Source organism: Parasteatoda tepidariorum, chromosome 3 (assembly GCF_043381705.1).
Source record: "Parasteatoda tepidariorum isolate YZ-2023 chromosome 3, CAS_Ptep_4.0, whole genome shotgun sequence".
Classification (NCBI taxonomy): Eukaryota; Metazoa; Arthropoda; class Arachnida; order Araneae; family Theridiidae; genus Parasteatoda; species Parasteatoda tepidariorum.
This window is the reverse complement of record NC_092206.1, coordinates 84,925,446-84,951,052: the sequence shown is the minus strand read 5'-3', so window position 1 is coordinate 84,951,052 and position 25,607 is coordinate 84,925,446. Positions and strand designations below refer to the sequence as shown.

Below are 25,607 nucleotides of genomic sequence, written 5' to 3'. Positions count from 1 at the left end.
ATGTGCCCAATAAAGTTTCTGCAATATCAAGAAACAAGCTCTTGTCATCGTTTCTTTAAACTCCCAATAACAAAAACAAACATTTTTTAAAAAATGAAACGGGTGAAATATTACTGAAATTAGCTTTTCCAACTAATGGATAGCAATATTAAATTATCGGTACTTATTTCATTAGAAGCAGTCATACACATCGTTTTGGTTTATCAGACATTTCCATCAAAAATGCTACCAAAAAGGGAACAAAAATAAATCAAGTACACTAGAGCTACAAAATCACTGGTCTGGAAGAATCAATGTTGCGGATTGTAAGGAGCATTCGCACTGCTATGCTGACTTGTACTTTGTAAAAAAGAAAAGCTTCAAAGGTCCAAGGTTAAAGTGTTTATCAGATAGATAACCAAATTAGAATGAAAATAGTGAAATAGAATAGTGTTGCAAATCTGTCAGCACATATTTTTTGTGTAAGTCTACTTTTAATTTTAAAAAAGACAACAAAATTCAATGAAAATATCAAAAAACTACAAGTCTGGTTTATGTATGTCGAAGATCAGTAAGTAACTAATTGAACCCAACCAGAAACATATACATTTTGTTAATTGTAACATTATACATATAAATGAGTATACATATTTAAGTGAGGTAAAATAAAGACTAGTAAATCGAAAGTCAGAATGATATAGAACTCAAAAATGGCATAAAACTTTTTAATAAAAATTTATATAAACTAATAAAAAAGTAAGATTCATTTTTAAAAAGGGGATATAACATTCACTATATAAAGTGAACACTTATTTATGAAACTAGTAGTTGTTAAATAAAAGATACAAGTAAAGGGTTTGTAAGCAATAAGCAATATATTTACAAATGTCAAATCATAGCATTAAAATGCACCTGATTATTGTTTGTAGATAGTTTCTGAAATTTTCTTTAACAAATCAGGGCACAAGTTTTTCATCAAAAATGCTCTCTTTAACAATTTGAAAAGACAGCTTATCATTACAATACACAGTTGCCAACATGGATTGGAAAAAAAAAATCCAATCGATTTTATGTAATATTAATTTGATAACAACTGTAGCATACTAAACCAAATATTATATGCAGAGGGAGTTTTAGCTTAACTTTATTACACTTTTAAACTATAAATGGGTTGCTATATTTTCCATTTATGATTTCTCATAATTTTGAATTATGATAGACATTTAATTCATTTAAGATTTAAAAAAGGAAGTTCTGAATAAAAATAAGCTAAAAATGTTAGAAAAAAAAGGAGTTTTAAACTGATTACGATTCATTATGTATTAGTAATACTTATTTAAACAAGCAATAATCTGCACAAAAATTCTATTTCAATGGAGATTTTTTTTTACGAAATTTACTCATTTTCAGGGAATTCTCAAAAATGCACAAAAACCAGGAGAAATTTTATTAAACCAGTAAATTAGGAGAAACTGGCAAAATCCAATAGAGTTGGCAACTATGGTAATACCATAAACTCTTCCTATAATGTATTTCAAAAATATTAAACAATAAAATACAAGAAACAAAACAAAAATAATCTATTATAAAAAGTGTACTTTACAATAAGTAATAAAAATAGGGCAAAATTTAAACAATGTAATGTCATAAAGTATAAAATAAGATTTCACCAATATCAATTTAAAAATATTTAAGACCATGAAAAATTCAAATTATTTTATCACTTTCATAAGTTTTTATCAATTACATTGGCTTTCACAACATAGAATTGACAAAAATCCATTTCATACAAACAAACACAATAATAGTCAGTACTAAGGCTATCCAAAATTTATTCTTTGGAAAAGATTGAATGAGACAAGTACTATATAACAATTCCTTATTAGCTTGCTTTTGAATGAACACTATGGATAAGGCACACATTTTATATATATTATTTGAAATTGTCTTTATCATAGATGTATGATACAACTGTTATGGAACATGGATATGAATTAACCAAAATAATTAGTTATTCACAGGATTTTATAATGCATGATGAGATGAGAGGAAGAAAAAAAGCAAGCAATGAAATTTTTAAACATTAAAATTAAGTACAAAACAATAATTATTNCACATAATATTATTCATTTGCAAGATAAATACACTATCATTAAAAATTAATCACGTCTAACACTTGTTAATCAAACACCTGCATGTGTAATTTGATTATTTTCCCCTGCTTTTTTTTAAAAAAATGTCTTTTTTTATATAAAAAAAAAAACAAAAACAAAGTTAGGTTAAAATTAACATACGCTAATTCTGTCTCCATAACCTAGATAGAAAATTATAAATTCCAAATGAATAATGTGTACACTTCCTAACTTTTTTTTTTGTATTTTGCCGATAGTTTTAGTTGTATTTGATGTTCTATATTGCGTAGGCGGAATCACAGATCTGAATGGAAAAATAGACACAAAACATTATTCCAGGTAAAATACTTAACAGTAAAATAAAGAAGCCTTTTGATGGTCAGCACTTCCATATTTAAGTATTTTTTAATTTATTTAAATATATAATTAAATTAATTGTAATGAAATTATAGTTATTCATTACATTTTGCATAATAAAAATAAAACAGTTACTACAATATACAAACACTATACATATGCATTAATTTCTTATCCATATAAACTTCAAATATAATATTTAAAATTACTTTAATTAATAAAATCTGCAAAATGAATAAAAAAAAATATTTTGTTCAAAAAAACTAGGACATGTATCTCCTTCACTACAAACATTCAGAAGAATTTTATATAAAGAGATCACTTAGCTAAAGATAGTTCATTACATTTTACAAACAAAAAAAAAAAAATTAATGGAACTCAATACTTTTCACATTAATAAAAAAAATACAAAAAGCTAGGAAAAATATTCAAAGTATGATTACTCAGATCCCGATTTTGGCGATGTCAGCATTTTTTTTTCTCTTTTAAGGCATTTTTTAAGTTTTTGCAGTATTTTTTTTCCATTTTTATTACTCTAATATCTAGTAATATTGGAAGTTTTCATGCTTATTAAAATTTATGTACAAAAGAAAAAGTTAATATATTTTCCCTTTTTTGTTATTATTTTTGCATAGCATTTCAAACTGAAATGAAAGTAAAATAAGCATTGCATAGCTATATATATATTTTGACATGAATAAAAGTAATTTTTAAAGAGGATAACTGTGTTTTAATTTAATATTTTCACTTAAATATTAGGGAATTTATAAGGATTCTTTTAGGTCATCAACATCTGTGTTCTCAATCATTACACACATTGATTACATTAAAACAAGGCAGAAAGTAAATATCAGGAAGAATTACATTGATTATTGCTAACTAGAGAGAAAAATATTCCAAATAGATTTTAAAACTCAATTACAACACCTAAATAGTGAAGTTTCTGACGCAAATTTATTAACAGAACTGATTAATTAATTTTTGTAATATTTTTTAATAATATGTCATATTATCAGTATTTTTTCCTTTTGTAAAAAATCAAATCAAATTTTTTTAATTTATAAAAAAAACAACAGTAGTATGAAAATTATGATAGTTAACTATCCATAACAAAATCACTTGGAACACCTAATAAAACCTTGCACACTTAAATAACAATATTTATTTAAATAAAATCTATTCATTAACTAACAAAACAACTAATGTGGTAATCATTTATACAATTTGGTGAGAATATATTAACGAACGTGATAGATAAATGCACTTAATACAGGCACCAGTAACCATAAGTTAAAATTTATGCACAGTTGTAAGGTCATAAATAAAATTTTATTTACAATATTTGTACATTCCTATAATTTTATTTTTCTAAAGGTCTCACTGCTTCATTCATAAGATCGTCATCAATTGCATATGAGAGGGGCCTTAATGAATGATTAGGAGTTAATACTTGTACAGGTGACTTAGTGAGAGATGGTTGATTAAGTAAAAATGTATTGGGTGATTTTTCAGGTTTTTCGTCCTCCAAAACACTTAAAATAATGCTATTATCTATACACGGACTGGACCATTTTTCATTACTCCCACAATCTATCACCAAACACTCTTCGGGACTGCTGTCGTCACCACCCCGTTCCATCGGTCGCTTCACTTGTTTCAGTGACTTCAATAGTGGAGCGGAAGATTTACCGTGATCTTCCGACGATGGAATCATATTCAAGTTCATCATGTTCTCGTACTTGTTGGACGAAGAAATTTCAACTTGAGAATTGAGTTTGCAGTCGATGTCATTCAAATTCAAACAATTGACATCTTCCATTTTTGTGGTAGAGCTCGGAGCACTCGAAGACTTGATGTCACTGCTGTTAGGAATCCATTGTACTTTGTCATCAATATCAGGCTTAATAATTTCCACTTTACAGTAATCTACAGGAGTGGGGAGAATCATTTGGGGTCCCTTTGAAGAGGTAATTTGCTCAGATAGTAATGAATCAGTTTTCGATTGGCTGGAAGGATGTCTGTACGGCCGATCACTTTCCATGTCGTCAATTAAAATCTCACGAGTTGGTGTGTGTCTTGGGGACTGGCGAGAACCTTCATCGACACGCTTGGGAGTGCTACCGCTCGACGATATCCGGCAAGTATCACTCGATGATTTACTAACAGGGGGTGGCATTAGATTTAAAGCAGAACTAGGAAACATTTCTTTATTCTCGTTTTGTGAAGGTTTTAAATCACCAAACGACTTTTTATCACTTTTGTCTTGTGTTTTTGACATTGAGCCACTAGTTTTACTTTGCGATGAAGACGATACATGTTTAGAAAGAGATTTATTTATTGTATTGCCCGAACTGCTGGTTCTGGGAGATAAGGCAGATGAAGGGGAAGATATCTTTTGTGAAGTTTGTTGATTCTGTTTGAGTGGATTACCACTACTCAAATTTGATATTTTAGAAGATGTCCCAAGATTTGTTTGAGCTGAAGAGTATATCTTTTTTGATGCAGGTGAAACATTTCCACATTTAGATGGGTTGCTACTAGAAGATTTTGAAACATTTGATAAACTACTGGAAGAAAGAACTGATGAACTTTTATTTGACTGTTTAGATTTACTAGATTTTGAGCTTCCATCACTTGCTCGGGTTTTCGTGACAGTTAACTTTATCCCTGAACTCTGTTTAACGGTAAATTGTTCTGAGCTAGAATATTTAGATTTTTCACTAACCTTGGAAATGAGGGAAGAATCCTTCGAGTTATCTTTCCTTTCGAGTTTCGACTCTTTTCTATCCACGAGAGCATCAGACCTCATAGCATCACATTTGGGGTTTTCCAAGCCATCCACACTACTGAATTGAGCATTAACTTTCAATTTATCTATGACAGCACTTAAAGAGCATTTACGTGAACGAAGAGCAGATTTATTAGCTTTGGAATTGTTGGATCCAGATTTTCCAGAAGGCGATCCTGGATTTAAAATAGTTGCTTGCATAACTAAAGCATCATTTGATGGTACAGCGGATGAAACCTTTGAAATGATAGGAGAAATAGTCACAGCAGATGGCATCACGTTTTTAAGCTTGATGGTAGCAGATTTTGGTTTGCTCGGGGATGAACGGCCACTCGAATGAGAAGTTGAGCTAGAACTACTTTTGCCACTTGAGCTCTGTTTATGTTTACTTGGAATTTTAAGAGTAGGGTTACCCTTTTTAGAGTCTGGATCAGAGCTGGAAACTTTTAAAGGGAAATTAGTCCGAGGAGGAGATGGTTTTATTGACTTCTCAGATGAAATCTTCAAACTGCTATTTTTCGAGCTTGGACTATTGCTTAACGATTTCTTCGAGTATACAGGAGATTTTGATTGAAAATTAGAACTGGAGGATAAACTAGGTGCAGTTTTAACATTTAGAGTGATAGGACGAATAGGTTGAGTCTCAGCTGAAGAAACTATTGATGATGAATCAGATGTAGATGATGGTGGTGGCATTAAAGATGAATCTATATTTAAATGTAAAGGACGTACAGGTGACCTTCCAGAAGAACTCCCAGAGTTCTCCGCTCTCTTACGTTTACGCTCCTTTTTTGCATCACTTTTCTTTTTGTCCGAGCTCTCACTAGACTTCTTACTTTCTTTCAATTTCACTTTTGTCTCACTTTTTGAAACCTTATGACCATCTCCCGATTTGGCAATTTTTAAACTAGTTCCAAGAAAAACTAGCTGCGATGAATGAGAGGAACTGCTTTTTGCAGACAAAGACAAGTCTTCTGATTGACTGTTTTCTGTTTCACTGAAGGATTTTTGAGAAAGATCTCCTATGCTACTTTCATCACTACTGTTATCATGGCCTTTCCCCACTTCACCACTCTCTGTTATATCACTCTTTTCTTTGTATTTCTTTTTCTTAAACTGCTTGTCACTTGATTTTGAAGACACTACATTACTTTGACTGCTTTCCATGCTGTATGCGTTGTCATCATCCATGTCAATGTCACTAGAAATGGCTACAGCCCCACCATAACTAGTGTCACTAGGCCCTAAAAAAGGCTTCATTTCTAAGAGGTTGTCAGATCCAAAATATTGAGTTTTAACTTGGGAGAAATTCCGAACTATCTCAAGGTTGGTGGGTGTGCCCCCTTCACTAAGACGACTGGAGTCATTGACATTTAAAGATTCACGAGGTTGAAACTCTTCATGCATTAAGTAACTATCAGTACTTGCAGATCTTTGGGGAAAACCAGGAGATGCTCCGGGTTCAGTTTTTATAAAAGATTCTACTGAACCAATGCGATGAGTCAATTGCTGCTCAGCTGGGGTGGAAGGTAAGCTTGCAGGCAGACTACTACATGCTTCATATGCCAGAGGACTATCACAAATCTCTCCATCTGGAGTTGATCTGTCTCTGACGTAATCATCTTCACTCAACTTTCGCTTAGGGCTTCTACCAGCAGAACTCCCCGGACTACGATTTTCACTTTTCTTTTTTCTCTTGCGACTTTTACCAGGAATGTTCGGGGAATTTTCACCTTGGCTTAAAAAAGGAAAAGATGCACTCGATGGGTTGGCAGCCGGCACATCACTTAACATGCTCATTAGCATTGTATTGGCTTGCCGTCGCTGTTGGTATGGGTTGGAACTTCCATTCACAGAGTTTTTTGATTTATCGCTGTTAAAATTATCAGCACTATTGGATTGCGCAGGATCAGTTTCCATTTTAAGAGGTGGATTGTCAGCATTTGATTGAGACAAACTTGGGTTTTCCGGTGCTTGATTTCCTGCGCCGTTTTTTGAAGCTTTTGTGGTACTAACATTATCGCTGGGTTTGTTACACATTCTAGATGCTAAATTAGAAAAATCTCCACCAGGAAATGATGACCCATTTGTCAAACTATTTCCATAATTAGGTAAATGAGATAAGTATGGAACTGAACCGCTACCTCCAACAGTAGCTCCATATGCATCTCCTTGACTTGACGATCGCATCAACTGCTGTTGACCTTGAGCTTTTCGAATAACAGCTCTCATAGTTATAGGAATTGAAAGGCATCTGAAATTAAAAAAGACATGCATTAATAATGAATGTAAGTATATTTTATGTAAAACTTAAAGAATTATTTTCAATTAAATCAGAAAGAAAATTAATCAGCTTGAATATTTTAGAAAATCATTGCAATAATCTCTTTTTTTCTCTGTTCACCTTTTGCTTAAGTAGAAGGAAACCAATAAGCTTCTTCTCTATGAATAAGGATGGGTAGAATAAATTTAAATTAATATAAGTATCTCTTGTAATATATCATTAAAAATTTGAAAACTGATACTTTAAGCAGAAATTTCTAAAAAAAATAATAAAGTTAAGATACAAGAATAACAATATGAAAGCAATTACCAAATAACTACTTCGTTTATCATTATATAAGTTTTTGTAATCTTAAGCACATTTTGAATATATTCTTCTACAAATGAACTTGCATAATTGAGTACAAGGAAAAAATTCATAATATATAGAAATATATAAATGAATGTTAGAAAAGTGTGATATGAAAAAGTTTTTATGTCCTTCGATATTAAATGTGTTGCTTCATTTAAAAGATAAATACTAGTTACATTCATTAAGTATAAAATAATTAGAAATAAATTATGCAGAAAAATAAACATCCTCTAGTACCTTTGCATGACTTTGCTAGCATATTCATCTGTACACATTGTAGCATCACTGCTAAGAGTATATATTTTGCAGCTTACTTTATTCAGATCTTTAAGATCAATATCGACTGAAAATAGGATATGTTATCAATTAGCAACAAGTTAAATAATGAAATTTCATAAAATAAGAAAGTATAATGAATAAAATAAAATGCAGTTTGTTCTTAGAAAACATCATTATATAATGATTAGAATGAACAGTCTTTTTTTCATACGTTTTTAAATACTTATTTTTTTCATGCATAAAAAAAAAAAAGATCAATGTAGATTAACTAAAAATAAATATCTTTTACAAATTAAAAGAAAAGAATTGTGGTAATANAAAATGCAGTTTGTTCTTAGAAAACATCATTATATAATTCTGAACAGTCTTTTTTTTCCATACGTTTTTAAATACTTATTTTTTTCATGCATAAAAAAAAGATCAATGTAGATTAACTAAAAATAAATATCCTTTACAAATTAAAAGAAAAGAATTGTGGTAATATAAATATTAAAAAAAAAGAAAGAAATCAGATATGCTGAAACTTAATTTAATAGACAAGAAAAACTATATTTCCTCACTTTTGTAATACAGTGCACTCCCGATTATCCGGGTTAATCACCGGGACAGGGAGCACGGAGAATCGAAAAACACGGAGATCCGAAAACTCTTTTAATTAGAGAAAAAATCATTATAAGTACAAAAAATATAAAAATTACTGACATTTGCATGCTATATAACATCAAACTGGGAATTTTCCTTTTAAAAAATTGGGTAATGAGTCTTCGTCATATGTTTTACGAACCGCAGTAATGTCACCGTAATCAAATCCTCCTATAATCTAATAAAATTTCCACAGAGCAGTAGAAATAGAAATTGTATTTCTCTCATTTACTACATCTTCTGCATCAGTTACTATCATCACTATTTGATTTAATAACATAACAATGTCTTCATCTGTCAAATATTGGAAGTCAGGCTCACTTGCATCACTTTGAAATCAATCTTAAAAATTTTCTTCGTCAAGAATTTCGAAACCCCAGATTTCTTTTACTTGTTCGAGAATACTGTTATCATATTTTTCTTGAACATCTGAAGAAGATTGCTCATCAAGCAATATTACCTTTCTCCAAGATCGTGATAAAGTAGACGATTTTACCTTTGACCATGCTGCTGATATTCGATATACTTCAATCCACTAACGAATATTGCTTCATGAATAAATTTTTTTTTAATCTTTAAAATGTTTCTCTTTATATTTTTCGTGTGACTCCGAAATGAGCATGGATAATCCTCAAACCGGATAATCTGCACACGGATAATCGAGAGTGTACTGTAGTTCATAACTTTAAATAAACAACATATAAGGTTAGCCATAAGAAATTATTTCAAACATTAATAAAGATACATACTCCAGAATGGTATGAGGGTTAAAATAAAATAAAAGTGTTGCGATAAAGTGCTTTACCTGTGGCCAAAGATTCTTCTAAAGGGTGCTCAAATGATACAAGAATATGAGAGGTAGAATATGCCATTCCTTCAAACATGAATGGAGACTCAGCATCTAAGCAAATATATCACAAATAAATTTTGAAATATAAATATGAAATGAGCATAAACTTAAAAAACTGAAGCAAAAATATTTTTCTAAATCCTTTCAATTTTAGTCATTTAACTCAAATTGTTTCAAATTCAACAAATACTGTCCATCTCAAAAGTAGTCAATCAGAAAATGGAATCTCTGATGAGAAGTGTGAGCATCTACATTGCACACAGCAACGTGCTTGTAACAGATGGCTCTAGCTTGATTAGGCGAGACATGATTCAACATCATTATTCACACTATGCCCAGTTTTAGCATAATTGAACTGGAATTGGACAAAATTTTTGTTTCCGCCTTAAACCTGGAGGTTGGCACACTCATACATGGATAAAATTTGAAGTTTAAAGAATCTAAATGTAGTTATATCTCATGTTTGAGTGAGTTGGAGAAAAGTAATTAAATATAACATTTTAAAAGAAAAGCGATAACTTAGCAATCTGTGTTAAGATTATTATCAAGTTTTTATTTTAGTCCTAAATAGCCAAAATATTTTTTCAACTAAGCTTATATGAACAAATTATTCTGCTTGACTTTAATATTAGATTTACGACGAAAAAAATTAGATTTAACAAAAAATCTAGTAAATTTTTCAATGAATCAGACACAAAATCAAAAGATGTATAAGAAAATTATAAAATACCTTTTTTACTTGATGGTCTAATACAACTACTGATCACAGTATTAAAAAGCATTTGCTGTCGCAAAAAAACTAATATTTGAGGCACGTGTGTGGGATGTGTGAAAGGAATGGATGAAACCATAACTCCTTGCAAATCGGAACTGGAATTCAAGAAATAACAGTGATGCTGATCTGGCAATGTCTGAAATACATAAAATATATGTACATATTAGCAAAAAAACATCACTTTAAGGTATTTTTTCATGATAAAAAATTCTAAAACTGAAAGACAATTAAAACTATTTTTTAGCAAAATATTTTCACAGTTAAACACATAAGGTCAATTTTATAGTAGTCATTTTGTAGTCTTCCTTTTTTTGTTTGTTTTTTGAAGGGAGATTTTTAAAAGTTGAAATTTGTACCATTTATTATAGTTTTAGTAATTGTATACTATCACAAAGATTGCCTGCATAAAAACCATTTTTATAAGCACACATATTTAAATCTTTGCAACTATGATTTAATGTAAAAGTACAAGGGCTCTAAAACCACTAAAATTTTTACATACCCTGCTGAGAATGTTATTCTACAAGATACATGCCCAATCATCTTTTTTTTAAATGTTTACTTATGGAAGCATATGAATGAATATATCATTAACATAGATTAAAAAAAAAACATAAATATTAAGTAAGAATAAATTTTAAACATAATTTACATAAAAAATAGGTCAAATGCTAGTATATGTTACATGCTGAACACTATTTTGAAAGAAAGATGCGCTGACGCTCAACACGCAACTTTTTGCAATTCAAAAACGCAAAATGACTAAAAAGCAATAGCCCACTGAATCTTACCAAATCTACAAATACAGATTTTATCATCCTTCTAAACGTCGCCAGATTCACCATGTTCACATACCAGGATTAAGCTTAAAAATATCAACTGCTTTGTTATTATTGGATTTTGTTAAAGATATGATGCAGTTGTTGAAGAAAAGTTATAAAAACCATTTCATTCTTAGAGTTTGCTTTCACGTTGTAATTTAGATTATTTTTTATGCACAGTGTTAAACATTTGTTTAACATTACGACAAACTTTCAACAATGATATACCCATCAGACTTAACAAAGATATAATAAACTATTTCATTATCATCAACTCTTTAGAGTGTAGTATATTTTTAAAATTTTGATTAATTTGCTACAATGGATACTTTGATCTAAAAATACTAGTGATTGGAAAAAATTGGTATTCTAAATTTTTTTACCACATTTATTATAAATCTAAACAAATATTATTTAATGCTTGTACATCAATGTTAGTGAATGTACTACTTGTGCTTTTCGAAAGATAAAATATTAAACGTTAACTAGTAGTAGGGCCAGGTCAGTACTATAACCACACTAGTATGTCATACATAGTATTACAGCAATTGGTATAAGCTTTTATTTAATAATTTTTAATCATTTGTATACTAATTAGAAATAATTGAGTAGCTTTTGCTTGTTTTAGGTAATAAAACTATAATTAATCTCCATTATATAATATTACTTGATTACAAGCTTTAAAAATTTCATTTAAATTGAGTAAATTAGGTAAAAAAATAGTTAAGAACTTACATACAAAACAAGTTAGATACTATTCAGCTGAATTTTTAATTTCTAAGCTTAATTTCTGCCAAAAAAATAAATAAATCTTAAAGCGAGGACCACACTAATTAGATTCTACAATCATTCAACCCAAATTGCTTATTAAAACAGATAAAAATAGAAAACTACTAAGATCTTAGAGTTAAAAATAGAGTTTCAGTCTCCCTTCTAAACAATGCTGACTATTGAGGTATGATATTATGGCATTATTTTATATAAAGCTATTTGAATGAACCCTACAATTTTTAAAAATTGAAAGAGTAATTACTTACAACCCATAAACCTTGATCTCCTGCGGATAGTTTACCACTCGAGGCATCATTAATGATGACAGATAATAAGGGTAGAGCATTCGATAAGTCACCACAGTCAGGGATTTCTAAACATAAAGAAAAAAATTCACATTTAAATTTGTTCATTAATTTATAATATCTTTCTTTCATAATAATATGGTAAACCATTGAAATATGATTAGATTTAAACTTGCCTGCTTCAGTTGGTTAAACATTACAACAACAACATTAAAAAAAAAAAGGTTTCTGCATTATTTTACAGCATATTAATTTTATGAACTAATTTGTATCAAATTACTAATTAAATGTGTTTGTTATCAAAACCAGCTCACAGTCAGTTCACAGAAATTTCACAGGAAAAAATAAATATTGCTCCAACATTTAAATTTGAGTTCATGTCTTCAAAGTGAGCAAAGACATATAGTTGTTACAAGATAAATAAAACTGTAAAAAAGAATTTCAGTTTTCGTTTGAATTGATAGGATGCTCAGCCTATGCTTGTTCCACTTTTCTATCTCAACAACTGCCTCATTATTGATATTTGTTTTCTCTAAAAAGTTGATATCTACTATAAAAACAAATAATATTTTGTGATTAAAGTATATAATTAATATAATAATAAGTAAGTTTATTTTACCAATGCAATTATAGATCTTGGAGTAAAATTTGAAAATTTTAGGGCATCAATTTTACAAAAATGTAAAATATTTTTTACGCAATCAATGATGATTTAGTTTTTATTCATTATTTAGATATCTTAAATTTCGATAAAATGGAATTTATTTTAATAGCACACACAATTTTTTAAAATAACCAAAAAAACATGGTAAAAAATAAATAATTAAGAAAGGGTATCTTTTTTTCTTAAATCAATCAAAAAGAAGGAAAAAAAGGTTAAAGCTTACAAAATAAAACTAATTATTTCTTTAGTAGTAGACAGAGCTGGTTTTGTGAACAAGCATTTCCATGCAAGTTGGTAATTTTTCCACATGTACACCAATTTAAATACATAAATAAATTATACGAAACAAAATATAACTAAAACATTTAAAAATTAAGTTTCAATTTCAAACAAATCAACGTTATTTAATAGGCATATTAAAAATGACATAAACTTTTTTTTCTTCCAAATACAACATACTTCGACAAACATACAGTTTGAGAACATACTTACTAGCATTAGTAACACTCTGAATATCTTTGACCAAACTAGTAGCCATAGGAATTGGTTTGGGTAATTTCAATACAAAATGAGCAGGTAAAATTGTGCTGTTTAAGTTACTCAAGGCAGCAAATTGTGGTTGACTAAATAAGAAAAACATGATAAATCAGACAAACTTAAATATTGATAAAACCAATATAATACAAAAATAACATTTCTGCATTAAAATGAAATGCACAAAAAAAAAAAAAAANTGTCTAAAAAAAAAAAAAAAAAAAAAAAAAAAAAAAAAAAATGTAAATACAAATAGAAAATAAAAAATTTAAACAATTTTGAATAAGTTTCTTTATAAGGATAGTCTCTTTTTTTTTCTTCCTATTCCTATTCACTAAAACTTGCAAAGAGTTTCAATTTTGGTAGATCTTTAAAGGGAAAAAAATTATACATCAGTGCATAAATAACATCTAGATTCATAAAAGTGCAAGGCTTTGGACATATGAATTGAGTCTCATTCACTACACAAAATTGCACGCCATTAATTCTCGATTTAAACCAATATATATTTCAATACTAAATGACATAAAATTTAGATTACACACATGCAATAGGATATACCTCAAACACTCTTTTTCTCAACTCAAATTTTAAAAAATTTTGTCCTATATTTACTTAAACATTTTAAGCATTTAGGTCTCATGTAATGACTCCAAAACTTTCTCTTTTCCTTTTTGAGTCTAAAATGCAATTTAAAAATTTTTTAAAAAAGTCCTATATAAAAATTAATATAAAAGAAATATTAGTTTTTAAGTTCAGAAACATAACATTGAGGCTTCACAGAAGCTACAAATACACAGATTCAATTTCAACCCATCTTTAGATTAGATTATTATGGAGATACTGGAAAAATAAAATGTTATATTTCATACACATTTGTTTTTACTGCTTCTTCAGATTCAAAACGTTATGCTAACTAAATTAAAATGTTTTATATTCATGCTCTAAATGCAAATTAAAACTTATGCTTTTGACCCCCCCCCCTCAAAAAAGAAAGAAAATCACTTTAATGTTTTGGGAAGATATACAACCACAATGTCAACTTTTAAAAATCCCTAATCAGAAACCGTATTGGAACATGCAGGGTAGCAGCAAAGTTTTTTTAAATTTTAGGGTAATTTTAGAAACTTTTTTCAAAAAATTTTAGGTAAATTTTAGGGGTAATATATGATTTTGCTAGGATAAAAAACAGATCACACGGTAGTTTATTACATAACAGAAGATTATTACAATTCATCCACNTTTTCTGGTACAACAACGGATTTTGGACGACCTGCACGGGATTTGTCCTGGATCGAACATCGACCACGATTAAATTCGTTGTCCCAATTTTTTACAGTGCTGTAGGATGGCGCTTTATCGCTGAATAAAGAATTAAGTTCATCAAAGCACTCTTGTCTTGACAATCCACGTCGAAAGTTATGAAAAATAAAGGCACAAAAATGTTCAAGATTCAATTCCATTTTTTGAAAGAGAAGAACTTTTCAATTTACTGTCAACAACACAAATGAAGCTATAATGGTAAATCGTCTGCTGAATTTATGTTTAAAAATATCAAACTTTCGATTAAAATCGTCTGCGGTCGCCTAGCAACACTTACTGTTGCCAAGGCCAGAAATATAAATAGCAACCCTCGTACAAATACACAGATTCAATTTCAACCCATCTTTGGATTAGATTACTATGTAGATACTGGAAAAATAAAATGGTATATTTCATATACATTTGTTTTTGCTGCTTATTAAGCAAATTAAATTAATTGCTAAGCAAATTGCAATGCAAATTAATTGCTAAGCAAATTAAAATTCATGCTTTTGACCCCCCCCCCTCCTCAAAAAAGAAATAAAATTCCTTTAATGTTTTGGGAAAATATACAACCACAATGTCAACTTTTAAAAATCCCTAATCAGAAACCGTATTGGAACATGCATAAATCTAAAAAGTACTCAGAACTTTTCTAACAATAGAAAGATACAGAAACATTTAACATTACAAATATTAACCTAAACTGAATGATAAATGTAATAAGGTTGAAACTGATGTAATAAGATTAAGGATGTGAAGATTTTAATGTGTAAGGATGTAAAGTTTTAGATTACCAGTAAGAAGGAGGAAAAATTTCTAAAAGTTTCAAGAATATAATTATACCTTCTGCCATCAGCAGTCTTAGTGACAGTAATCAGGGATGTAGTTTGGAGCTTATGAGCAGTAGAGCTTTCAATGCACACAGTAACAGACTGCCCTAGACCCTTCTCTATCACAGCTAGATAAAACAAAAATTATAACAATTACTATCCACTTATCAGATATCCCAAGAATAGGGTGTCTTTTTTTAGGGAGAGATTTTAATTTATACATTTTGATATAAAATTTAAATATGCCACACCAGTTTTGGACAAAAAGCAAGGTTTGAGCAGCAACATAAATGTTCAGTAACATGTTTTCCAAATTACAACTATGATAAGAATTTCCAATAAAAAGAATTACTATATAAAGTGAAATAGAAATCAAAAAATATTTTTATTTATAAAGCACACTCAGTAATTTGATTTTAGTTACATAGTTCTTATTTTAGTTATTTCAAAATGATAGGGATGATGTTCAAGGATTTATTAAACTATAAATTAGAATCAATTCTTATTGAGAGCCACCCTGAAGATTGAATATTCTATAACATTGGATATTTAAATTGTAATTAAACTTAATATTTCTTTAATCAAAGCCTAATATTCTTAATTATAGCATTTCACTAATTTTAAAAACAGTTAAACATCTTTACATTCGAATGACCCTTTAGTTCCTCCTTTTAAAAATGTGGCAATTCTTTAGTTTTTAATATGACTAAAATGATTGTAAATAAATTGTACGAAGAAATCAATTTAAATTTTGATACAACTAATCTCCATTATATATAATTTGAGTTCATATTCCAAAATTAGTAAAAAATATGAACCCTTATAAAATTTCATAATAGAAAAATATAACTACTCATTATATATATATATATATATATACATATGTTATTTAAGAGTCCTAAAATTTTTGAAACAACAAATCGAACAGGATAGAAATTAAACTACTCATGAAAGTAGCAGCCTTTCCCAGTTGCTTGCCATTGTACCTGTCATGAGTCGAAAGAATAACTAAACTACATTGGTGGGCTAGTAAAGAATGAGCATTGCAGGCAAAAATATACACCGAACAGAAAAACATTGAAATGCACTGATTTTATGCATTTACAAGTGTCATTACTATGCTATTCCTATCTCCAAATAACAAATTTTTCAGAAAATAAAAAATTCTTCACTTGTTACAAATAATAATTTGTGCAAATATAAACATCAATATATCACTGTATTGGATTTAGAGCATTTGATTTCGTAAGAATGCATATTTTTTGGACTCAATAATTTTTTCAAACATTACAAGATAACGTTTAGAGAATGTTGGAATAAGATTCAAAATTAATAAAGATTTGTAGTGAAACAACCTACATAGACTTGTTTTGATAATTTCATTTATAAAATTATCTTACTTTCAATTGTCAAAGGAATAGAGGCTTTTGTTTCAACATCTAAGAGGTCATATGGGGAAATAAAGTAGGTTAGCTTCAGAGAATAGCCTGTAAATAATAAACATACCAGCATTATATAATAAATAAATAGGAGTTAAGATAATACAGTTTGCTTTATTGACTAACAATACTTAATTGACATAAATAAAGTGACATCTCACCTCCTCGTCTGTTCTGTAAAATTCCCACAGCAGAATTGTGTACTAAATTTCTAGGTTCAGTACTTGAGCTATACAAAAAATAATAATAATAATAATTATGATTTTTCTAAATTTAAAATAATAATTACTAAATTAATTTTTACAAAAAATTTTAATTTCAAAGAAAAAATGTAACAATTTTGAAAACTTCTAAGTTATTAATACTCTATGCAAGGGTGGTGATAAAATAGTTTTAAATTTAACTAGTTCGAAGTTAAGATTTAATAATAATGATTCTACAATGTAAGGACAATTAGAAGTAATATTTTTATTAGCATTACATAAATATATATTAGCCGCTAGCAAAAACTAATTGCTTTGTAACTCCATGTTTGTTCTGACTGTCTTCGTTAGCATTGTTCCTAAATCCTAAGCATTTCACATAGTTAGGTGCGAATCAGAGAGTAGTAATTTGTTAGAATATATTACTTAGCCTAATTGTTAATTAATCTAATTACCCCAATCGTCACAAAATATTGAAATAAAGCTACTTTAGTCTTTGGATTTGTCTCATAAAAAACACTGTTAAAATTTCAGACTTCTATTTGGTAAAAAGGTGTTACTTAGCATTACTGTCAATTTAGGGTTAATTACCCTGATAATTGCAAATATCAAAATGAAAATTTTGAATTTGTCTTTTAATATGATAAAATATGAATGAACCAAATTTGAGACATCTATCTTGGCAAAAACATTTTAATTACCATAACTGTGAAATAGGCTAATTATCACATCGTGTAGATAATTACAAAATATTGAAATTAATATTTTTTCTTTTGTTCCAAACTTAGTTTTCTAACCTCATAAAAAGTATGAGAATTAGTGATGAGTGAGTGATGGCATTGCCGTTTATATTTACAGAGTTTTTTTTGTGAACATGAATAAAATTAATTCTATGAGTTGACATTTGGTACTAAGCTGTTTCAAGCATAGATCTATTTTTTAAAATTCTTTTTTACCAATATATTATTTAACGTCATAATTTACAAGCGAGACAACACAGTGGAATCATCCAATAACTTTTTGACTAATTATATCATCAATTGAAAGGAAAACGTACAAATCTATTTTATAAATAAAACACATCTAGTCATTTTCATGAAATAAGAAGACAAGCAAGATAGTATTCAGATTATTAAAAATATCACAAATAAGGAGCTATTTTTACCTTTTCAACTGAGCTAATTTGCCAAGATCAGTTTCTAATGCTTGTAGAGCAAGAAATGCTTGTGATTTCTGCATTCTAAAAATATAAACACAAATAACTACACCTCATAACAAGAAGTTTGTTGATATTTTAATTTTTAAAGTTTAAGGGAGAAAATATATTTTACATGACTAACAGCAATTTAGAATGGCACTTACTTTTCTGCATTTAGCTGATAAATAGATGCTAAACCTTCCATATGCTTAGTAAATTCTGAGAAGTTGCCAGCTCTAAAAAATTAAATTACGTAAAAATAATTTAAAAAACAAAAACTAAAATAAGTTCCAAATTATTTACATCTTTCAAAAGTTGTTAAACTGCTGAAAGCATTATTAAAATAAAACATTCAACAATTTTTCATAAATTATTGCTAATTTTAATCTGGATTGGCATTCTAGAGACATAATGTTATAATCCAAAATAGAAATTCTTTAGGGATATAGCTATAAGCCAAACAGTGCTGTCTAAAACTATGTTTTGCATAAAAATATAATTTATCTGAAACAGTGCCAGGTGACGTTTCATACTATTAGGGGAAAAAGATTAAATACAATATTTTTATTATTAAAGCCTCAATTATTAAATGTACATTTGTATTTAAAACATGTTCCAAATAAAATTGAAACAACTGTTCCTTACTTAATCACACAAACTAAGGACAAATTCTCCTCACACAGAATAGTTAATTTAAAAAAAAATAATAAAGTTTAAAAATATAATTTTCATGCATTTCTATAAAATAAAAAAATGCTCAACTTCTGAATAAAAAATATTCTGATGTTGGCAGTCCAATATCCAATTCTTTTTTAAGAAAGAAAACAATTGCTCACTTAGCATAAAATTGATAAAAAAAAAAAAAAAAANAAAAAAAAAAAAACATGAAATAAAATAACAGGAATGAGTTTGAAAAAATAATTAAGACAAAAAATTTGAGTTCACTTTAAAATTTCACTATAATTATTATATCACTATATTACACATTAAATCACAAACTTTCTTATTTTAAAAATCTTATAGAGACGGGTAAACAGACCAGTGAAAATATTTATGAACTAATAATAATTTTTATTTACTTTGGACTACTGACTAAATTTCAGTGCATGAAAGAAACTTTCAGCAATCTGGTTATCTTCTAAAAAAACTTGGCTTTACTTTCAAAATATAGAAAAAACTAGGCCAGGATAAAAAGTAAAAAACCACAGAAAAAAAGAATGGTGAAAAATCTTGAGAAGAATTTCATTTTGGAGGAAGAACTCCCTCTCTTTAAGATAAAAATTGAATTTTATTCAATAAAAAATACTTAAATTTTTACTTTAATATTAAATTATATTAGTAAAATATTAAACATTATACAATTTTTGAAATGACTCGCCATTTTAGTAAAGTTTTGTACATTAAACTGTTATACCCCATCTAAAATTAGCCTTTGTATACAAACAGGCACATATTGTAAGTTAAGAAAAACAGAAAAAGAAATGGATATTTCAGTTATAATTTAATCAAGAAGCAGAGCAATTTTTCAATAAACTTCAAAAAGATTTTTTTTTTTTTTTTGGGAGATAAAATTTGCCTTAAAACTCCACCAACAAGCATTTAATTTGATGTAAAGTTTAATATAGCAATAACTATAATACAAATAAAAGTTTAAGACAGATTTCGGTGAAGAAAAATTTGAAAGCAAGTTTCAATGTTTTTATGTTTCTATTTAATAATTTCATAACATTAATTTTGATAAACATTATAAATCTTTTGTATGTTCCTTGAAGACAAGGATAATTACATATCCATCCTCTGCATTCAGAGATGGCTACTAAAAAAATTTGCAAAAAACCAACAAAACTTACTTCAGGACTTTGACAAGTTCGGGACAAGTCTGAAAATAGAAAAAAACAAAACAATTATTTTATGTTATGTAAATTAAAATACATAATCACATAATAACAAAGTTTACATTTATTACAGATACTTGCAAAAAAACATTTATAAGTTTATTTTCAGAAGTCAAGTAAAAGTTCATTTCCTGACCATTGATCAATATTAAAGTTGTTTATAACCACATTATTTCAGAAATATAATTAAAATAATATTCAAACGAAAAGCTATTTATATTTTGCAAAAATTATTAGATTCTGAACAAGTATGGAAAAAAAAGTTTATTTCATACTCTTTGAACTCTATCTTTGCGAACAAGAAAATAAATTGCTTACATTATTTTTTACTTACACCAAAACTTCCATTGTAGTGAAAATCAAAAAATAATTCACAAACATAAGATAATAAAGATAAGCATTCACTGTACCAGAATTTTTTCGGGTTTTCTGTGACATACCTTTCTAATACTAATATCTTCCTGCAAGATATTTAAAAATAACAAATATACATGTTACTAATTTAAAGCAATAGAAGCGTTAACTTCAAAAAAAATTAAATTAAATAAAAAAAATTGGATCAAATAAAATAATTTTTTTAATTGAGTATGTAACTTTTTTATTCTAATATTATGGGCAATATTCTCGCATTTTGCAAAGATAACACACTAATTATTTTCCTTTTTAGATTACACACTAATTATTTCCTTTTTCGCATTTAATAATCCATCATCACATTAAAAAAATAAAATAGTAAAATCAGTAGCAGTAACTGTCGAGAAAAAAAGATAGACGACGAAATCAAACGAATCGGACTCTTCAAAAAAGGGGTTACTAAATGCGTGTTTTCATTTCGAAATTTAGTTGTTGTGATAAATAATATCGGATTTTTAAAGCTATGTGGAAATCAATAGTAATAACTGCATGAAAAATTTGAACAAAAATTCATAGAAAAGAAAACCAAATTTTTACTTCATTATTCTTGTATTTTCCATTATTCTCTAATGTGAATGAAAAAAACACAAGCATTTTTCCCCCCACTCCGATGCACGAGAAAGGCATCTTTTGAATATAATTCTGAAGAAAAGATAAAATTTTACGAAAATTTCTGCAGAAAAGAAAAGCAAAATTTTTTATTTCACAAAGGAAAAATCCAGCTGCAAGAACTCAGTAACGTTCTGCAACAATGTCGCCACAATTCTGCCACTGGGTTTCTAAGCAATTTTGTGAAAAAATATTTAAGATCAGAAACCAAATTTTATATTCAGTTTATTAAAAAAAAAAACCAATTTTTTTTATACTTAATATAAAACATAAGTTAACACTTACACAAAAATCACAAACAAACAAGCTTATAAAAGAAACAACTAGTTAGGTATTTTACAGTAGTACCTTTACTTAAGTAATATCAAAGCAAAGATCCATTATTATGCTGAATCAACCTCTTCAATTTAAACAAAATACAAAACTTACCTTCAGAAGCTTAATTTTTTTGTTACGCAGGGAAATGTTTTCGAGAAATTAATAACTAAACAACTACCACAATATTTGTTACCTACATATTATTACGTATAACATTTTGTAGTCATATGTTGGTATTTTTCACTATGGAAATAAAAAATTTTTTTTTTCAATTATGTTCACTATATTTTATACATCTTTAGCTATACTATTCTAAAAAAAAAAAAATTAAATTTAAGCAATTTCTTTTTATTTTAGTTTAATGATTCGTCAATTTTTGTCACAAATGGAGATGTGAATATATACCTTTTAATAACCAGTAAAACTTTTTAAACATTTATAAAAAAGCAAATAATTGTTAATTATAAATGTTTTAATGCACTTCATAATGGTACATATTCTGGGCACATGTTGCAATTAAAAAAATGAAATTACATAAAGTTGCAAAATAATTTGACAGCTTATTTTACTCAAGAGTTTCCAGCTTCACATAGTAATTTTTTATAGAAAACTATTTTCTTAAAAATTTACTTAATTTTGTAAAAAATCACACGTCTGATATTTAAAGTTCACATGAAGTTACAAAAAGAAAATAACATTGAATGAGTATTTTTTGAGCCACCTTTATCAATAGAAAACAAACAAACAGAAAATACAAAACATATTAACCAGTAAAAGAGATAGTTCTTACTCAAAATATTAGTTAAAAATAACTACTATTCCACATAACTATGTCAAGAAAGAGTTAAGCACCTTACTGAATTTAAACACTTTTTCTTATCAATAGTAAAATAGTTACACTATATCATTATTAAATGAATGAAAAAAATAAGGGATATTACTGTTGTTGCTTGGTCAACTTGATGATTAATTTTTACATATTATTAAATGAATGAAAAAAAATAAGGAATATTACTGTTGATGCTTGGTCAGCTTGATGATTAATCTTTACATCTTTCACAGCACCACTATTTTCCAAAAGTATCTCAACGTAGAACATGTCATTAAAAAGGTATAACTCAGGAGTAGGATAGCGGTTAGAAAATTTTACCCTGAAAAAAAAAGAGAAAAATATATTAAAGTCACAGACTATGACCACAGAAATATAAGACATAGACTAAACTGGGATAAGAAAACTATGATTAATAGATAAACTAAAGCTTTAATCATTAAGAATCTTATAATCTAACAATACTTTTACAATTAAATAATTTAAGTAATTAGAACATGTGTTACTCACCCTTGAACTTGTCTACTAATGCTTTCTAATCTTTCAATCATACTTCGCAGAGAGGTAACTATTAAAAGAAAGATTTAAACCATACATTAAATTGGAGAATGTTTTGAAAATATAAAAATGTTTAATATTAAAATTGGTCATAATTATTACCTTTAATGGATTTTTGTAAAGTGTCCAATACTTTTTGCAACTGAGAACGGTCACTAGCATTCATCAAATGACGTTTTTCCTTTAAATGAAAGAGACAGCAATTAGGTTTTTTTGTATTTTTCTGATTTTAATTATTTATTATTGATATTTCGTAATTTTGAGAGAGAATTTTTTTTTCCTTTTGGCATAGACAAGCTTATTCATTTGTTCTCTAATTAAAACTGAAAAATTGATTCCATACCTTTAATGAACTAGAACAAAATGAAAAGAAACTTATAGAATATAAATTAAATATTTATTTTGCATTATAATGATAATTTGAAAAGCATCATAGAACGAGCAACTCAATCACTATAGATAGACACTGCTAGAAACAAGCATTTTTTCAAACCTTTAAAAATACAAAAGAATATATGTTTATTGAAATTGTTATTAAAATAGGGAATAATTAAAAGCACAAAAGCTTAAATGTTAATAAGATGGCTTTTTGAGATTGATTTGACTGCTGTTTCTTTTTTTGTGATATTAAATAAAATAAAAAATTTCATAAGGCTACAAACAAACTGTAAAAAAATGTCGAAGGTGTAATGAAATGTTTCCAAATTAATTGATAAGACTAGTTTGAACTAAAGATAAATTAAATATTTTGCAGATTTTTATATTAAAACTCACTAAAAATATGTACAGTACAGAACCCGTTATCCGAAAATCAGAAGACCGGAAAACCAAAAAACCAGAACGAAATTCGATAAATTTTCCCGCCATTTTTAAAAAAAATTTTTTTTTTCCTCATAAGATTTTAGGATTTTTCTTTCTTTTTTGAAAGATTTTCACCTTACCATCATATAGGAAATAATCATTAGTGTATTACTTCATCGTTTTTTCTTCTTTTTAAGATTATTTCCAAAAAAAAATTTTTTTTAGTTGGGTTTAACAATAAAAAAAACGGCTTTTTGTAGCGATTCAGAAAACCGGAAAAATCAGTTATCCGGAATAGCGATGGTCCTGATCGTTCCGGATAATCGGTTCCCTACTGTAATATAAATTCTACTAGCTGTTTACCTTGAAATTTTCACTTTGAGGACGACAAACTAAGTTTTAAATTAAAACTTTAAAATTCTTTTTCTATATTTTACTTTGAACTATTAAAAAGCAAAATATTTTCTTAAGTAAAATGCGAAAGAAAAAGACAAATTAAAGCTAGGTCTGAAATTAGAATTATATCAAAAAATTATTTATAAGGTAATTTAAATATATGTAAAAGCTTTTTTCTTTTCTTAGTGCCCTTTTTTTAGAAATTTATACATATATTTACAATTATAATTTATTATAACAAACTGTTTACTCACTTTTATAAAGTTATAATTATAAGAACTTTACAAACTAAGGAAGTCATACATTAGTTAACTTTTAGGAAAAATATCTTTGAAATATTTCAGTAGTATTAAAGCTCAAATTCACTCTCAGTTTGACTTAAATTGGTATAGAAAAATTGTATATTACTGATGTCTTCACAAAATGTCAGTATATACATAATATAACAGAATGTATTAAATAATTATAAAAAAATAATTAAATATCACAAATATAGCTGATATTGTTCAAGGAAATTGAAGCCCAAAATCAGTTGGTTTATAAAGGTCTTAACAGACTTATAGAGGAATACAGAAATAAAACATATAAAAAATAAAATTTTAGATATATACTCATATGTTTCACCAATTCTAATTAGTCAGTATAAAATATGGCACTTCTTTAATTTGATAATTAATTATGATATACCTTTTATCAAAGACATCAAAAATATTCAATAGTTGGGGAAAAATAACTTGTTTCTAAAAATTTATATTTCTTTTAATTATACAAACTCTAAAAATAAAATATAAAGTCCTATTATTAGTAAATAATTTAGTTTCATAAGTTCTAAATTTACACAAATGAAAGGTATGGTTAAATATTAGGGAACAAATATTTAAAAAAACAAACATGTTATACCGTTACTGCAACTCTCAAAGACTTTGACATCTCCATCCATGATCGATACTGACCAGCTTTAGATTTCAGTTTTTCCATTAAAGTTTCCAATGAACTTTCTTTTACTGGTTCAGGACAAGGTGCCTCTGTAATGATCAAGAAACTTTAGGATAAAGTAACATATATGTTTTACGTGAGAAATCTCATATAAATATAAAAATAAGATGTAATTTTTAGAGTATTGTTAATTTTGCCACAAAACAAAGAGCTTTCAGATAAAAANAAAAAAAAAAAACATGAAATAAAAATACAAGAATGAGTTTGCAAAAATAATTAAGACAAAAATTTGAGTTCAGTTTAAAATTCACTATAATTATCTCACTATATTAAATGATTAACTT

At 27.6% G+C, this 25,607-nt stretch overlaps 1 protein-coding gene across 1 annotated transcript in view; it reads right to left on the bottom strand.

The window, feature by feature from the left end:
• Positions 1 to 3,288: 3,288 nt before the first annotated feature.
• The window catches only part of LOC107436834 (Mediator complex subunit 1), a 29,675-nt gene continuing 7,356 nt past the window's right edge, over positions 3,289 to 25,607 (bottom strand). Inside the window, exons 7-22 of the mRNA XM_043047419.2 lie at positions 25,228 to 25,372; positions 23,233 to 23,311; positions 23,083 to 23,140; positions 22,759 to 22,894; positions 20,358 to 20,386; positions 18,672 to 18,743; positions 18,475 to 18,549; positions 17,268 to 17,335; positions 17,068 to 17,154; positions 15,681 to 15,795; positions 13,491 to 13,621; positions 12,296 to 12,402; positions 10,393 to 10,573; positions 9,618 to 9,713; positions 8,129 to 8,234; positions 3,289 to 7,510 (exon numbers count right to left, since the gene is read on the bottom strand). Coding sequence (XP_042903353.2) covers positions 3,829 to 7,510; positions 8,129 to 8,234; positions 9,618 to 9,713; positions 10,393 to 10,573; positions 12,296 to 12,402; positions 13,491 to 13,621; positions 15,681 to 15,795; positions 17,068 to 17,154; positions 17,268 to 17,335; positions 18,475 to 18,549; positions 18,672 to 18,743; positions 20,358 to 20,386; positions 22,759 to 22,894; positions 23,083 to 23,140; positions 23,233 to 23,311; positions 25,228 to 25,372 — 5,167 coding nt within the window. The 3' untranslated portion in view covers positions 3,289 to 3,828. The remainder of the gene's footprint in view (positions 7,511 to 8,128; positions 8,235 to 9,617; positions 9,714 to 10,392; positions 10,574 to 12,295; positions 12,403 to 13,490; positions 13,622 to 15,680; positions 15,796 to 17,067; positions 17,155 to 17,267; positions 17,336 to 18,474; positions 18,550 to 18,671; positions 18,744 to 20,357; positions 20,387 to 22,758; positions 22,895 to 23,082; positions 23,141 to 23,232; positions 23,312 to 25,227; positions 25,373 to 25,607) is intronic.